At 43.0% G+C, this 13,755-nt stretch overlaps 1 protein-coding gene across 1 annotated transcript in view; it reads right to left on the bottom strand.

The window, feature by feature from the left end:
• TET1 (tet methylcytosine dioxygenase 1) overlaps window positions 1-11,775 on the bottom strand; it is a 67,038-nt gene extending 55,263 nt beyond the window's left edge. The window contains exons 1-2 of the mRNA XM_033148983.1: window positions 11,415-11,775; window positions 1,137-3,197 (exon numbers count right to left, since the gene is read on the bottom strand). Of these exons, the coding sequence (XP_033004874.1) occupies window positions 1,137-3,077 (1,941 nt within the window). The 5' untranslated portion in view covers window positions 3,078-3,197; window positions 11,415-11,775. The remainder of the gene's footprint in view (window positions 1-1,136; window positions 3,198-11,414) is intronic.
• Between the last annotated feature and the right edge of the window lie 1,980 nt (window positions 11,776-13,755).

Raw genomic sequence — 13,755 nt, 5'->3', positions numbered from 1 at the left:
AGGAAAGCAAACCATAATCTACTTCTAAATCATCATGATCTGAGCAGAATAGTTTTAGAGCAACTGAAGCGCTTCTTTGCTGGCCTGGTTGGCTTTCCTGTAGCTCCATCCTCTGGCTAAAACAGAGGCAACACACAGGCAAAATTCCTTGTTTGACACCAGAAGTTCACAACTCACTGCAGACTCAACAATTGATCTGCCACAGTAGCAAAAAGGGTTTAACTCTTTCCATTTGAATATACTGGTAGCTATTTTCACTGCTGTGCTACCAGAAGCATATCCTACACTTCCTTGTAAGAAAAGGAATTAGAAACCAAAGTTGAGACTGTTTGCATTTGGAGAGATCAAAGCTTTAAAAATGCAATGTCAGTTCTATTCACAGGGAAAAATTCAGACCAAGGCAGCAAGTGGAAAAAAACATCCCTTAATTCCACTAGGATGTTGATGTCTCATGATCCCTCTGATCTATAAGCCTGGCTATGATTTTCTACCCTGAAATGTTACACACACAATGCCCACAAAGAAACAAACTCTATGCAATTACAGTGGAAATAGGAAAAAAAATCATGGAATTTACTGGTCATAAACACTATATTTCTGAATGAACTGTTATTAGAACTGCAAAAATCTAATACTGTAAGTACGTATCTACCTTCAGCACTACTTTGAACTTAGTATTAAACCAGTCACTTTGAAAATATCACAATGCTTGAGGTTTCATTTTATATATATAAAAGGGAGATGTGCTAACATGGAAGAAAAAAGATGCCCAAAGTCATACTTGTTTTCTGGACCTCTGGTTCCCATGTATATGTATGGTATTTATATAAAAATAAGTTCCACTGGATTGATTTCAGTGGGCATAAATGCACTTAACACAATCCTGGACTGAGGTCAGAAATTACAACAGCATCTGCATCTTTAACAGTGCCAGGATTTAGTAACATTTAAACTAAGTTACACAGTAATTTTTATTTTTATTTAATTACTTTATTAATTCAGATGCCATTGGTCTATAATTCCCATAATTTATTGCCCACTGGCCATGCTGGCTGGGAATGATGGGAGGTGATGCCCAAATACAGCTAGAGAGCACCAGGCTGAATAAGCATTTAATGAACCATCTTTTTCCTTACCTCTGATGGTACAAAGGGCAGCATTAAGGGAGGCAGTGGCAATGGAGGCTTCTTCAGTTCTTCACATTTTCTCTTTTTACATATCCTGTGACTAGTTTTGCGTTTCCTGCAACAGCTGCATTCTTCACAGTTAGTTTTCCGCAAACATGGCTCGCACACCCCACATCTCCTTCGCTTCTTCTTCTCTAGCACAGGTTGCAAAGATGCAAGTGAGACAGGAAGACCGTCAGTTGGGTTCCCACAGGAGGCAGTCTCTGAAACTGCAACTAGATTAGCACCGCATTTCCCAATGTCCTGAATGGAGTTCACAACAGTCCCACCACTTCCCAACTGCAACAATGGCTCCTGAGGTTTTGGAATGGATTCATCTAGCACAACTGTCTTGGTATCTGTACCCTCTGCAGCAGCTGATGGAGGCCCTGAATTAGCATCTTCAGACAAGTTTGGAAAACTTTCCTTAAAGATGTCACTGCTTACGGAATCTGCTGAACTTTCCAGGTTGAGGGGTGCAACAGGCACAGCACCTGAATTTAAAGTGAAAGTTTCTACGGAGATCTTTTCAAGTGTCTGCTCAAGATCTCCCAATGTAAAACTAGTCAAAGAGGTATTAGAAACCTGTTCACATGCCAACATGCCATTTGTTTGGTCACATTCTAAATAAAGTTCTCTGGAGTTGAAATAAGAATCAAGTGCTTTACTGCTTAGCTCCAGTTCCAAGCCCTTTGGTAAATGAGATTCCACACAAAGGCCTGGATCTTTTAAACAGTCTTCTGATTCAGAGATGCAGCGTGAGGCAGGTTCTACTTCTTGAACGGTAGGCTCACGATCCTGATTGAGCTGAGACCCTTGTAACACACATGGGTCATCTAAATGCAATTTCGAGATCAATTCGGAGGTAATCAAAATGGCAGCATCAGGATCACCATCAGTTAGCACCAAATCACAGGTAGTTTTGGAGTGAGCATCTGTGGAAAACTCTGACCTTTCTACAAGTTCCTTTGAGTTTGCTTCCGAGGAAAGACTTAATGTGGAATCGGAATGTGAACAGGTATACTGTTTGGGGGCAGGAGACACATCCAAACAACTCTCAACATGTGATTTCACAAATGTTCCTGAGTCATTCTCTTCATGTACCTTTATAGGAACAGCAGAGTCAAGATGAAAATTTGCAGGGGCAAGTTGAGTGAAATTTTCTTCACAGGTAGTCGGGGGCAAATATTTCAGAACCTGCTCTGTGGGCGCAAGTTCTGTACACTTGCATTCCTCCTTTAATATCTCTGGATTTTTGGTACCTGGTACATCACCATTAGAAGCAGAAATGCCTTCTTCAGAAGGTGTCTCTCCCTTTTTGGCTTGACTATCACATTCAGAGCAGTGGCTTCCTTCCGGATCACACAGATCCTCCTCCCCGGGAGAAGATAATGCACCAACCTGGTTTAAATCCCTTCCAGCCTTTTCTGCTTCTTTCCTTTCTAATACACAGGAGGTTCTTGATTCAGGCTTCTCTCTTCTCCCCACACTTTTCTCTGGGCCAGCTTTAGTTGCTCGCATGATTGTTGGCGTCTGGAACCGTCTATGGGGAAACGATTTCCTGCGGAGAGTCATGGTAAAGCCATTGTAGCTCAAAGGAGGCTGGTTACGAAACAGAACATTATCAGTTAACCCCAGATCCATCCAAGATGTTCCAGACAAGGCTTTGGTGACGCTGCTCCTGAGAAATCGGCATGTTGCATTCAGTGGTGGTTTCTCTTCCTGTGTTTTTTTCTTGCCGTCATTCTTTTCTTCCAGGTGCTTTTTGCAGTTTGCTGAACTTTCTGCTTTTGGAGAAGTTTTATTGGCATCTTTTGTTACTTGGCAAGATTTCTTTTTGACTGGGCTTGATTTCTTTTTGCTTATCTTTTCCTTTTTAACTGATCGTGAAGATCTGGCATCACGAGTCATCTCTGTCAAGCAGCAGATGTGCAACTAGGAGTAGACTTAAAGATCATGGAGTCTTGCAAATGTTCTTCCGTTCAGCAGAAGCCGGCATATTCACTTGCGTAGTCCTTGTAGAGCACAGAACTGAAATAGAAGATAGGAGTTTAAGATTATTATGGATGATTATAATATTTACGTTGTTGTTGTTATATAGAACCCTGAAAAGCACTATATTTACACTATTTCTCTGCATTCTTACAGATTGGGAAGAGGGAAGCTGAGTGACATTATCTTGCCTAATGCTGCCTAGAGAGTTCATGGCACAGAAAGTATTTTGGCCAGGGGCTTCCTGGTCTAGAGCTCAGTCTGTCTGGCCACTATGCTACAGTGGCATAGTGTCTAAAAGTCACTAACAAGTTAGCATTGTGAGTGGAAAGGGCCATAACTCAGTGGTAGAGGACATGTTATGTAATCAAAAAGTCCCAGCTTCAATCCTCAGCATTTCCAGATATTGCTGGAAATATTCCTGTCCAAAACCCAGAGCTCTTCTGCTAGTCTGTGGACAATATGGAGTTAGATGGACCAACAGCCTGATCCGATACAAGGCAGCACCTTATGCTTAAACAAGTTTATTCAAATGCTCAACTAAAACACAGTACACTTGTAAAATAGTTGCCACATTCTGTGTCATATTCCAAAACTGCTTAGAACATTTTGAGTTGTCCTCGAACTTTGATCCTGTTTGCATTTGGTATTATATTGATTTCCTCATACTACCAATACCAATTTATTCAAAATAGCCACATCCAAAATTTGACAGACCAGTCCCTCAATCTCAGGATCTACAGTAAACTTGCAATTAATATGTGGGTTATGTTCTAGAGATAGTGCCTAAAGCCAAAATCGTGCATACTCAAAATACACTGGGAACAATGATGGATGGGCTTGGCACAGCTTTTTCCTGGATGCCCGGCCCCTTTTATTTTTAAATTGCCAAGCATGTAAAGCCAAATGTGCACAAGTTAAACGTGTGTTAAGTTGCTGGCTCACTGTATTTCATTTCCCAAATGTCTCTCTTTAATCTTAGCAATATTTCCTTTTGGCATGGTCACTACATTTTCAGATCTAAAACAAGTTTGAGCTTATGCATGTTTACTCATAAGTTAATGCCACTTGAACTCAGTGGAATTGCTACCAACTAAGCATGCAAAGGATTGTGGACCTAAAATCTTGTTCATTCCCCCAGGATTTGTTTCCATAAATTAACTTCCCTGCAACCTCACCAACAGTGATAAAAATCCCTGCATACTTTGAAAAAAGCTAGGGATATCCCTGTTGTATTTTAGGCGTGCTCTTTTGTTTGGTTTTGTTTAAACACACTCTAAAATATGTGCTGCAGTGATTCATTGAGATGGGAAGCAAGACTCCGACGAGTTTGGAAAAGTATGAGTATATTTAAATAATGCCAACAAGAAAGATTAAAGGGAGGAGGGGGAAATGTCATGTATCGTTCTACCCAGCTAAGTTAGATGTATTCTAGAGTCCAACAGTGCAATCCTATGAAAACGTATCAGAAAGTCTCATATTGTCCTCAGTGAAACTTGCTTCTGAGTAGACATGTACGGGAGTGCATTGTAAATCCAACTTATCTGAACAGGATGACTGGGTATACAGGTTAAAACTACCACATGCCACATAGTCACATTCACCCATTGATTTGTGTGCCAACAATTCATCTGGTTTTGATGGCTCACCATGCATATCCAATGACATTAAATACCTTTACAAGCCTCTTGTGCATCAACATTTGCATTAATAAAAATCACTCCATGTGAGGAGGTGCCACATCAAGAGTCCTCATGTGAGAGCAATTTAGAGTAGCTGCAATGTGGTAATCATTATGCTTGATCCAGCCATCGGGTGTGCAGAGCTTCTTTTGGATGTGCCAAGGAATTGCACATTTCCCCTTCTTTTTCATATTGCTTTCTGCAATTGCTATGTGTAGTTATGACAATTATTCTTGCATCTTACTAATATAGGAAATTGTCTTATACTACGCCAGACCATTGGTCCATCTAACTCAGCATTGTCTACAATGACCGGCTGTGGTTCTACAAGATTTCAGGCAGCAGACATTCTCAGCTGTACCTAGAGATGCCAGGAACTTAATCTGGGTCCTTCTCCATGTAAAATAGATGCTCCAACAATACGCTATGGCCCTTCCTCATGGTCTTGCAATGACCACTTTCAAACAATACAATTTACAGGATCACAGTCCATTGCAGCTTGACACAAATATTTAAGAAGTATGATGAAGATGAAGACAACTTCCACAACCCTCCATGTTGCATATGTGCTTTTGGCTCAGCCACAGACACGTCGCCCATGCATTCCAGTGCCAAATTCAGAAGCCCTTCAAGCATCCAGAAAATGTGGCAGTCCAAAGAACAAGACAACCAGAACACTGGCCTGCAATATGACAAAATTTAACAAGAATTTAATGATGCAAACATTTATTTAATTGAGTGAGGGGGAGGAATACAATCTATCCCCCTTAAATAGAAGAGCACTTGAACAATGAAGCAAGACACAAGGGGGTTGAGAAATCCCCTTCCTGTAAGAATATTGGTCAGGAACTGCAAAGATAAGAAATCTCTAGCTCCAAGGCTACTGAAGTAGGAAGCAAGCTCTTGGCCCCTTCCAACAAATGGATAACTCTTTCTCATATGTTGCCTTGTTGTATTACAACCTGAACTACGTATTTCAACTGCACACCCAGAATGATTTCCAGATGTACCGGTATACAGCATTAAGGTGGTTAGGAATTTAATGTAATATCTCCCAGAGTTTGGTGGAGGCAGTATAATCCTGGCAAATGCTTATCTCATCAAGATAAAAACTAGAATCCTCCCTATTCTCGAGGAACTTTCTCGCAAGTGTAGTATTTCAATGCTGCTTAACAACTGTTTATAGGTAGGCATTTGTTTTGCATGCATAATCCGGAATATCCAGATATGAAAACAACATTACTTGCTCCTTCTTTGCTCCAGGCTAAATGCTTTGAGCAATGTACCTACACTGTCCTATGCCCTGACCCTCAATACGCTGGCCCCAATTCAGTGTATCATAGATTCAGCGGGATCTGATGCATGCATACCGAGATGCTATCAGGGATGCTGCTCTACCCCAGATTCTGTGGGGGTGGATGTGTTGTTTAAGTAGCCATACATAGTCTTACAGTAAAATCCTAAGCATGTGTGTACTTTCAAGTCCCATGGGCATTCACAATGCAATCCTCATGTCTACTCAGAAGAAAGTCCAACTGAATTCAATGGGGCTTGCTCCCAGGTAAATGAGGTTAGGACTGCAGCCTTTAGTCTCTAATAAGAGTACTTACACAGTGCGATCTTACATGTGTTTATACAAAAGTAAATCCCACTGTGTTCAACTGAGTCCAAAGTGTGCATGTATTAGATTCCTAGATGCAGAACTTCTAACATAATTGTGGAGAAGTCAAGAGTTTCCCAAGTCTGACCAGGAAAGGGTTAACCTACTGCCAAGAGGAGATGCCACTGATAGTAACTATCAGAGGCACAGGGCTATGCTATGCTTAAGCCAAAGTCACATGACCAATTGCCTAAGAAAAGGACAGGCTAGGCTTAAGAGAGGGGGGTTGTTGTTGTTTTAGAAAAAGAGTTGTATTTGGAGTTGGGGGAGGGGGAAAATAGAAAAGGAGAGTAAAAGAGAACAGAGCTTCCTATGGGGCTTAAGGAGAAAGGGATCATATATTCTAACCAAATTAAAAACAACACTGAATTTGAAAGGGAAAAAAGTACTGTATCAGGCACTGAATTGCAGAAATTGTAGTTTTACGCACAAGCTGTGCAAGTTGTCACTTCATACCCTGTCATTTCCTCAGCACATACAGGCTTCACTATCTAGGAACCAGAGGTATGAATTAGCCTTAAAAATTAGTTTGGGAGGGAAGGGAAGTAGGCAGCCAGGATATTACAGTAGCTTGCCAACAGTGCAATCCTCTGCATTCTTGCTCAGAAGTAACTCTTTGCTATGTTAAACGCAGCTTACTGTGAATGCAATGGGAATTACAGATGGATTACCAAGGCTGAGTGGGGTGGGGGGTGGGGTTAGGGGAAGGGTAGTACCTATGCTGGGGGGGGGACATGTAATGGTCCTCCTGGGGTAGTTTGTCTACCTTTGGTCCCCACCCTGCACTCACCTGTGGCTCCTAGAAGCTGTCAGTGTGTGACAGCAGCCATACCCCCCCCCCCAAACAGCTTTGACTGGCCAGCTAAGCAAGGTAAGGGAAGCCAATAGATCAGTCAGTGAGTTTTGAACTTTCCCTGCATGCGAAGACAGCCTCTGGCAAATTGAGTGGATAAGACCCATAGTGGGACCAGTGGTCAAGGAGGCGGTTTCTGAACATGCTGTAGAGGGAGGTGAGGAGCAGATGGGGCTTGTCAACCTGGAAAGGTAGCCCAAATTCTGACCATTAACCTTGCAGGATATCTTCGTGAGATAAAAATGCTAAGAAGTAAACCCTACACAAATACAGAGTACAGTCCCTAAGGCAGTTGGATGGTGCCTTGTAACCTCCTTCCGGCAACTCCTGCAGCCAAGCTGGTGCCAAATGTATTGCTCTGCTTTCCTTTGGACCACATCAGCAAGGCCGAAAGGGAAGTCTTGTTGTCTGGGTAGCCCAGGATCTCCATACACACTACCCAGGCTTGCGACTTTGGTGCTGCTAATGCACCGGAGGTGCACTCCATTGTCTCTCGAGACAGATGGATGCCAACAAGAACCACCAAGGCTGAGAAAAGACTGGCTCCCCTCAGTTAAACAAGTGAATTTATGGCTGATGTGAGGTCAAAAACAAGGAAGCAACACAAGGAGGGCCACCTAGACCTTTTCCATTCTTCTGAAGCCAGGTGGGTAGGTTGGGGTAACTGGGGTCCCCAATAATCACCATCCACTTAAAGCGGACTTTAGCAACTATGAATTTCACAGTAAAAAAAAAAAAAACACCATTCCTAGTACTTCCATAGTGCAAAAGCATGGAGCCAATTCACAGATCCTTACGGCTCCTCATAGTTTTACAAGATCTCCCCCCCCAATAAATAAATAAATTGATTCATTCATCTGTGTCCGCATATGTGTCCTATGATTTCTTGGTGGTTTTGTTGGCCCCTGTCAACTCATGGGGACCCTGAATCAGTGTTTTTGCACTAGAACTGCAATTTTTTTTACTATGTACCAGTGTAAAGTTGATGGTGTGTTTTAGGAAAAACATATCAAATCATGCAGATTCAAGAAGATAAAATTAAATTCTACTGGACCTGATTTTTACTCAGACCCTGTGGAAAAGCAAAAAGCATGTGTGGCTAGGCACATTTTTTGTTTCTATCTGTTGGTAGAGAGGATGGGGTGGGAACTCTGTCACTTTCTCAAAATTCCAAAATGTGTCCATGGGCCCATAAAGACTGATGAACCCTGAACTAGAAGCTAGTGAGCTTCTCCCTCAAGCTGACTTCATCACAAAACTTATTTGAGCAGCTGCCGGGGCCCACCAGTGATATCTGCTGTGGGATCCCCTTTAAAATAAAAAAAATTCAGCACTCAGCACTCTAAGGTCCAGGCAGTGGTGTCAAGCGTTTATTTAGTCTCATTGCTGCTGACCGCTATTGTTGCCGCCAATGGAGGCACCAGAAGGCATTTTGTTGTGGGTTTGCTGAAGCTCAATGCATCTGCTTGCATAAAGCGAACAACTTACAGGCACAAGTGTGTTTCAAATTGACATGACTATCATAAGGAAAATCCTAGACCAGATAAGCCTAATAGATGTTTTCCTTTGCCTTATGCTCTCTCTGTGGCCAAATACAACCCTAGTTTCATCGGAATACAAAACTTCCAGTAAATCTACGCACTGCTTCAAGACTTAATACAATTACTCTTCTCACTAAGCAATGCTTCAGTACCAACATCTCTTTTGTCACTACATCCAAGCGATCTATGCACAAAGCCACTACACATAAATTACTTAACGATGGGCTGTGGGCTACACTGACAACGTTTTTAATGAGTTCCGTCCATTTTCAAATCTACATTTTTAATGTAAATGATATTTTAAGCAATGATGACTCTCTCGAGTTTCACAAATTGCTTATTACATATCTGTGTTTTTAGAAATGGAACATTTTCATTTGGCTTTGGCAAATGAGTGCTTGTCAATGCAACTCCAATCAATCCATTTGCTCCCACAAGATTTTGGAACCACTTTGCACTTTATGGGACCGTCCAGGAATAAACACAGTAAACATGCAAGGGAGAGACACTTTTGGGTGTTCACCCTATTCAAACGTGCTGAGAAGAAAATGTTCAGAAATGTTATTCATCCTGCACCAAGTGCAACATATCAAAAATCCAAGCAGCTGTAGGACAGAGCTGCTCTTATACTTATATCCCTGCTTATACTGTATCACAATTAACAAGCTATTGCAAATATAACATTTATTATGTGATCTGCCAGTAAGAACTGCTTTATACCAGCATTCCAGCGGTGTCCGCTATGAGAAGCACATAAAGTGGGAAGGAAATACACACGCCTCCGAACATGCGGTGCGCAAAAGGGAACGATGGCCAATCACAGCTCCCCTATCCATTTCCCCAGGCGCTTGAGGACACGTGTCTCCCTGTCACAATTCATATTGGAGTAATGTGGACAAGTTCAAATGGCACTTTCGTCTGCAATAAATGCAACACTTGGGTATTAAAACCAGGAAGTGTGTACCTTGAAAGCAGCAGGGATTTTCCCTGGTGGGCTGAAAAGCGCAATCCCAGACACTGCGCACTTCTTGCAATTGCCGCTGTCTGCGATGTGGTTGGGCGAGGGGCACGGCAATATGTCAGCGTGTGTGCAGTTACAGACACCTTGCAATGGCAGGGATCGGATGCACATCTGCCCCCTTTTCAAACATCTGAAAGGCCCACGCCTTTCTGCAAGGAAAAATGCAGCCCCCCCCCCCAGCAAAATACAAGAACCAGTGTGTGTTGCTAAAAGCCCTTCGCTGTCAGGACCCTTCAGACTGAGGAGACTCTGCAGCACCCTCCAGATCTGTTTTTTAGGGAAGCAGAACAGAGAACTGCTCGCTCATGACTCAGGCTTAAGCAGTGTGACAAGAAGACTGGCTTCCCTCCTGACTTTTTGCATCTGCACGTACTCCAGGGGCAGTTGCATTTGCAAGAGGGTTCGTATGCAAATGGACAGCCTCCTGCGCTCAAATGGTGACTGGAGGCAAGTATGCAGAGGCAAGCCTCCTGCCTGCTTCTCCTCCGAACTGGCTTTTAAACAAGCTGCCCTGTTGAGCAATACTACTGACATATAGAGAAACTCATTCCACCCCCACCCCACCCCCCCACAAGCGAGATATCAGCAGCGAGAGGGGGAAGGGGGAGGACCAAGCCGCTGCCTCTGCTCTTGTTTCAAGCAGATGGCTTCCTGGAGTGGGATTTATTTCTGCAGGAGGTAGAAGCCAGCGGTGGCCTGCAGCTCTCATTGTACAACTGCTCTCACAAGTGCTGCCGAGGAACCAAACAATGGGTTAAATTCGATTTTAAATTGACGACAGTGCGATGATTAATTAACTCTACTGAGATCAGCCAAGATGCACTGCTGGGAAACCGAGATATACAGCAGAGTTTAACCCATTGCGTGGGGTTGGTTTTTTTTCCTTTCTTTTAAAAAGCAATAGTAATGCAGTTTAAGCAAACAAGGGGGTGGCGGTTTTAAAAAGCCCAGTTCGAGAAGTTGCTGTTTGACCTTTCCTTTTCCCCAAAAAGCAAACGCTTGAGAAAGAGAACCAGTTTCGTTAAAACTGTCTCGCCCCCCAACCCCTTTGTATGCAGATTTGAGGCAGTTTTGCTTGCCTGGCGGGTTTTTCCGGGCAGACTTGGGCAGCTTCAAGGCAAACTTGCACTAAGGCGGACACAGGTCGGACCTTATGGGGGATTTTTTTTTTAATTAAAAAATATAAATGGGGGAATTTTGTTTTTGTTTTTCCCACTTACTGGTGCAAACTGCCAAGTTCTCCGTCCTCCTTTCCCTTCCGCAACCAGCAGTAGAAACCTCCTTGGCACTTTTCTCTCAGAGTTCCACCAACTTTTAATTGCAATCCGCTTCTCCACGTCTATCCTGGAGGAAAGTGCAGCCAACTTTTCAGAATGAGCTCTTCTCGCCAACCCGCTGGGCAGAGAAGGAAGGAGGTTCGCGTACTAAGCGAGGCTGCTTCTCCACCATCCCCTCCCCACCCCATTAGCTTCTCTGGGAGCAGATCCTTTAATACGTACCAGGCTCGTTACGTTGTCAATAAGATACTAACAGGAAAAGGCGCTCCGTGCATGACTTTGCAATCCACAGCTGCAAAAATGCAAGGAAACTTTCATGGCTCATCCATGAAGGAAGGAAAATAAGCACCTATGTGGAATATGGAGACCCCCGCACCCAGCAATGGGGGGAATAAAACGTGCTCTTCCCGGAAGGTTAGTATCTTCCCCGGACAGACCCTCCGATAGGGAGGCTCGGCTGCGCTTTGCTCTCGAGCTGGACGGAGCCCTCCTAGTGAAAAGTAAGATGCGAGCTGGATCGCCACTCCGGAGTCGGATTGCTTACCTCTCGACCCTGGACTCTTGGGGCCACTGACTAGCTCAACTTTAAAAGTTTCACTCAAGACGCCCCTGCACAGTATAGTGCTTAGATCTACAAACGTGGGAGGAAAGAAGCACACACCCCTGCGTTTTGAAGAATCAGGCATAATACTGTTCTATGATTCAAATGCATCTAATGATGCAAAAAAATTTTTGGCTAAATATGCATTTGGCTTATTTCCTGCAGTTTAACACTGTTCACATGTGGGACAAATATTCCCTAGTGTTAAGTGGCCTCTAGCATTCTGCAAACTCCAAATATATCAATTATTATTAATAATAACGATATTTGTTAATTGTTTGTTGCACACAAAACTTGCAACATATTTAAAAACATAAGCATGAGTAAAAACACAATACAGAAAGAACAGTCACAAAAAGCACATGCCATTTATACAAATACTCAAAGCCACCCTGGAGCGACCTGGGAGAGGAGGAGGCTTAGACAGCTGTGGGAAGGCAGGGACCCTCAGTCCCCACAACTGCCTCAAAGGGGCAAAACCTATGGGAAATAATTGCTGTGCTCACTAGGCATGGCACTACTGAGCAGCCTTGTTCTTTTAATAAAGCGTTAACTTAGTCTGTGTGATTTACTCCTGACAACTGGCAACGCTGCAGCTGGTATTATAAAGATGTTAAAGATGCTGCCCACCTTGTCCCCAATAGGACTCTGGCAGCCACATTCTGAACCAGCTGAAGTTCCTACAATGTCTTCAATAATGCACACATAATAAGAGCATGGATCACTGTGGAAAGGTCAGCCTTCTGTATATAGTTGAAGCCAGGAGCATTCCTATTATAGGATCGCCTACCCAATCCAATATCAGCTGTAAGCCACCTTCCAGAACTCGGAATCTGCCCACCCACAGCTCATAAGTCTTGCTTGGATTAAACCTCAGCTCATTTGCTCACACCCATTCCAGAACTACTGCCAGGCCCTGGTTTAGGATTCTGACAGCCTCCCTGATATCAGAGGGTGCAAAGGAAAGGTTGACTGATAACAATGCAGTATAAACCTTTGGGTGGCTTTCCTAGAAAATTCATGTTAATGTACAGCTTACAGGTAAAAATGGACTCTACAAGCCAATGGCCACCAGATAGAGCAAAAGTCCCCCAACACCATTTTCTGGGAATGACTATTCAAGAACAACCTGAACTACAGTATTGTAATACAGAGCCTCCTAAATCCCAATAATTGACCCAGGATGTTAGTTTATAGTACATACTGAAAGCCTCCGAGGTCCAGGGGGATTATCGAGGTAGCATCCTACCCCTGTCGACTCTATCATGAATCATCCACCATGGTGACTAAGGCTCCTTCCATCCTATAAATAACCCTGAACCCAGATTGGTCTGGATCCAAGTAATAATACAAAACGGCCAATAGAAACACCGTCACACGATCCCACCCCACCCATCCTCCCACCCCTGCCCACCTCTTTACCCCTTTTTCTTCCCAATGTCTCAACAAATGAAACCGATTTGAAAAAAATGATACATGTAAAAAATATGAGAGAGAGAGAGAGATTGTACATATGGTACTTTTGTAAATCAAGAAACCTTTAATAAAATATTTAAACAACAAAAATAAGACAAAACTGCCTAGAGTTGAAAAGCCAAAATGTGCTCTATCATCTTGCTTTGTAAAAAAATGCAAATTAGACAGAATGGTAGTTGTTAATGGCCAAATAATTTAAAGTTAATTGTAAGAGAAGTCTCACTTTGCATCCTTGAGATAGGAACCGCTCCTTATTTTAGGGAAGCATTTACTACCACATAGGTCCTTTATTTCAAAACCATGAAGGGGAGGATCAAGGGGGAAGTAAAAGGTCTCACTACTCCAAGCTATTTGACCACACCCTCAGGTAAAACAAGCTGAAAAGTATCTGCCCCAACAGTGCAAGATAGTATTCTGATCCCATCCATCTCTGCACACCAACATGCATACTCAGATTAAAGAATGAGTGTAAAACTGCACACATCA

This window comes from Lacerta agilis, chromosome 5 (assembly GCF_009819535.1).
Source record: "Lacerta agilis isolate rLacAgi1 chromosome 5, rLacAgi1.pri, whole genome shotgun sequence".
NCBI classification, from domain to species: Eukaryota; Metazoa; Chordata; class Lepidosauria; order Squamata; family Lacertidae; genus Lacerta; species Lacerta agilis.
This window is presented reverse-complemented; position numbering and strand designations above follow the sequence as displayed.